We start from the raw sequence: 2,521 nt of genomic DNA on the forward strand, positions 1-2,521 counted from the left end.
CTCAGCAACCAGTCAGTGTACGAAGCGCGGTTCGACCTGGGCGACTTTGAGGGGCAAACGCGCTTCGCCAAGTACGACATCTTCACCGTCGGTAGCGCTGACCGCTTCTATCAGCTGGACCTGGGGAGCTACTCGGGCAACGCGGAGGACTCCATGGCTTACCACAGGGGGAAGAAATTCACGACCAAAGACAAGGACAATGACGAATCCATCGGAAATTGTGCTGACATGTAAGTGCTGTACGTTTTTAGCATGAAAGGGAGCAAACATTTGATAAATTATTCATAAAAATCATTAAAATTATTTATAAATAGTATGGTTAATATCACATGAAAAATCATTAAAATTATTTATAAATAATATGATTAATACCACATTAAAAAGTCATTAGAAATATTCATGGAAAAGTATTTCTATTTTTTTGTGTAATGAAAAACATTACAATTCATTGCAAATCAAATATTTTCTTCAATGTGAAAGTTATCCACAAGAGCATTTTTTCCACCTGTGTTCTTGAAAACATTGTCCTATAAATTAGTGACGATAATACTGATAATAATAATGATAATGATAATGATTATAATGAAAACAACGTTGATAACAATTGACAATAATAGTAATAATAACAATAATAACAATAATGATAGTGAAAATAACAATAATAACGACTAATAATCATAATAACACTAATAACAATACCACTACTAAAATATATCATCATCATCATCATCATAATAATAATAATAAAGATTTCCTGGTCACCTAAATGACCCCCTTGTCCGTAATAATAATAATTATTATAAAAAAAACAATGTTGATAATTGAGACAATAATAATAGTAACAAAATAACAATAATACTAATGAAAATAATAATAATAACGACTAATAAAACAATAAGAATAACAATAATAATAATGAAAATAACAATAATAATAAGAACGACTAATAATCATAACAATACCACTACTAAAATGTATCATCATCATCATAATAATAATAATAAAAATTCCCTGGTCACCTAAATGAGCCCCTTGCCCGTAATAATAATAATGATTATAATGAAAACAATGTTGATAACAATTAAGACAATATAATAGTAATAATAACAACGTTAATAACAATAATAATAATGAAAATAACAATAATAATGATGAAAATAATAATAATAATGAAAATAACAATAATAATAATGACATAATGATAATCATAACAATACCACTACTAAAATATATCATCATCATCATCATAATAATAATGATAATAAAGATTTCGTGGTCACCTAAATGACCCCCTTGTCCGTAATAATAATAATGATTATAATGAAAACAATGTTGATAACAATTAAGACAATAATAATAGTAATAATAATGATAACGATAATAATAATGAAAATAATAATAATAATGAAAACAATAATGATAATGACTAATAATAACAATAATGAAAATAACAATAAAAATGACTAATAATCATAACAATACCACTAATACCACTACTAAAATATAGCATCATCATAATAATAATAATAAAACTTCCTGGTCACCTAAATGAGCCCCTTGTCCGTAGGTTTGTGGGCGGGTGGTGGTACGGCGACTGCCACCACGCCAACCTCAACGGCGAGTACCTGCTGGGGCCTTCAGGATGGAGGGGCATCATCTGGCTCAACTGGAGGGGGTTCTCCTACTCGCTCAAGTGGACGGAGATCAAGATACGGCCGATGATGCTCGTGTAGGTGGTGTGGGGGTTCATGGGGCGGTTGGCGAGGCTCGTGTAGGTGGTGTGGGGGTTCATGGGGTGGTTGGCGAGGCTCGTGTAGGTGGTGTGGGGGTTCATGGGGGTTCATGGCGCGGTTGGCGTGGCTCGTGTAGGTGGTGTGGGGGTTCATGGGGGTTCATGGGGTGGTTGGCGAGGCTCGGGTAGGTGGTGGGGGTTCATGTGGTGGTTGGATAGGCTCAGGTAGGTGGTGTGGGGGTTCATGTGGTGGTTGGATAGGCTCAGGTAGGTGGTGTGGGGGTTCATGTGGTGGTCGGCGAGGCTCGGGTAGGTGGTGTGGGGGTTCATGGGGTGGTCGGCGAGGCTCGTGTAGGTGGTGTGGCGGCTCATGGGGTAGTTGGCGATGCATGTGTAGGCGATGTGGGGGGTCCTGTGGTGGTTGGATAGGCTCGTGTAGGTGGTGTGGGGGTTCATGGGGGTTCATGTGGTGGTCGGCGAGGCCCGTGTAGGTGGTGCGGGGTTCATGTGGTGGTTGGCGAGGCTCGTGTAGGTGGTGGGGGTTCATGAGGTGGTCGGCGATGCATGTGTAGGTGGTGGTGGGGGTTCATGTGGTGGTTGGATAGGCTCAGGTAGGTGGTGTGGGGGTTCATGTGGTGGTCGGCGAGGCTCCATGTAGCGGAACCTCCTGTAGCGGCCGACGGTAATGTGAAGGTCATATTAAATATCCTTCTGGCATGTAAGTAAAATCCAGCGTTTTATAATAAAAAAGATAATTATACTTGAGTCATTTCATGGCTTCATAAAAAC

General features: G+C 38.8%; 1 protein-coding gene across 1 annotated transcript in view; it reads left to right on the top strand.

Moving 5' to 3' along the window:
• The window catches only part of LOC113807193 (uncharacterized), a 3,567-nt gene extending 1,807 nt beyond the window's left edge, over positions 1-1,760 (top strand). Inside the window, exons 3-4 of the mRNA XM_070126813.1 lie at positions 1-230; positions 1,568-1,760. The exon at positions 1-230 is cut by the window's left edge and continues 253 nt beyond it. Of these exons, the coding sequence (XP_069982914.1) occupies positions 1-230; positions 1,568-1,733 (396 nt within the window). The 3' untranslated portion in view covers positions 1,734-1,760. The remainder of the gene's footprint in view (positions 231-1,567) is intronic.
• The last annotated feature ends 761 nt before the right edge of the window (positions 1,761-2,521 follow it).

The sequence above is a fragment of the Penaeus vannamei genome, chromosome 10 (genome assembly GCF_042767895.1).
Source record: "Penaeus vannamei isolate JL-2024 chromosome 10, ASM4276789v1, whole genome shotgun sequence".
In the NCBI taxonomy this organism is placed as follows: domain Eukaryota; kingdom Metazoa; phylum Arthropoda; class Malacostraca; order Decapoda; family Penaeidae; genus Penaeus; species Penaeus vannamei.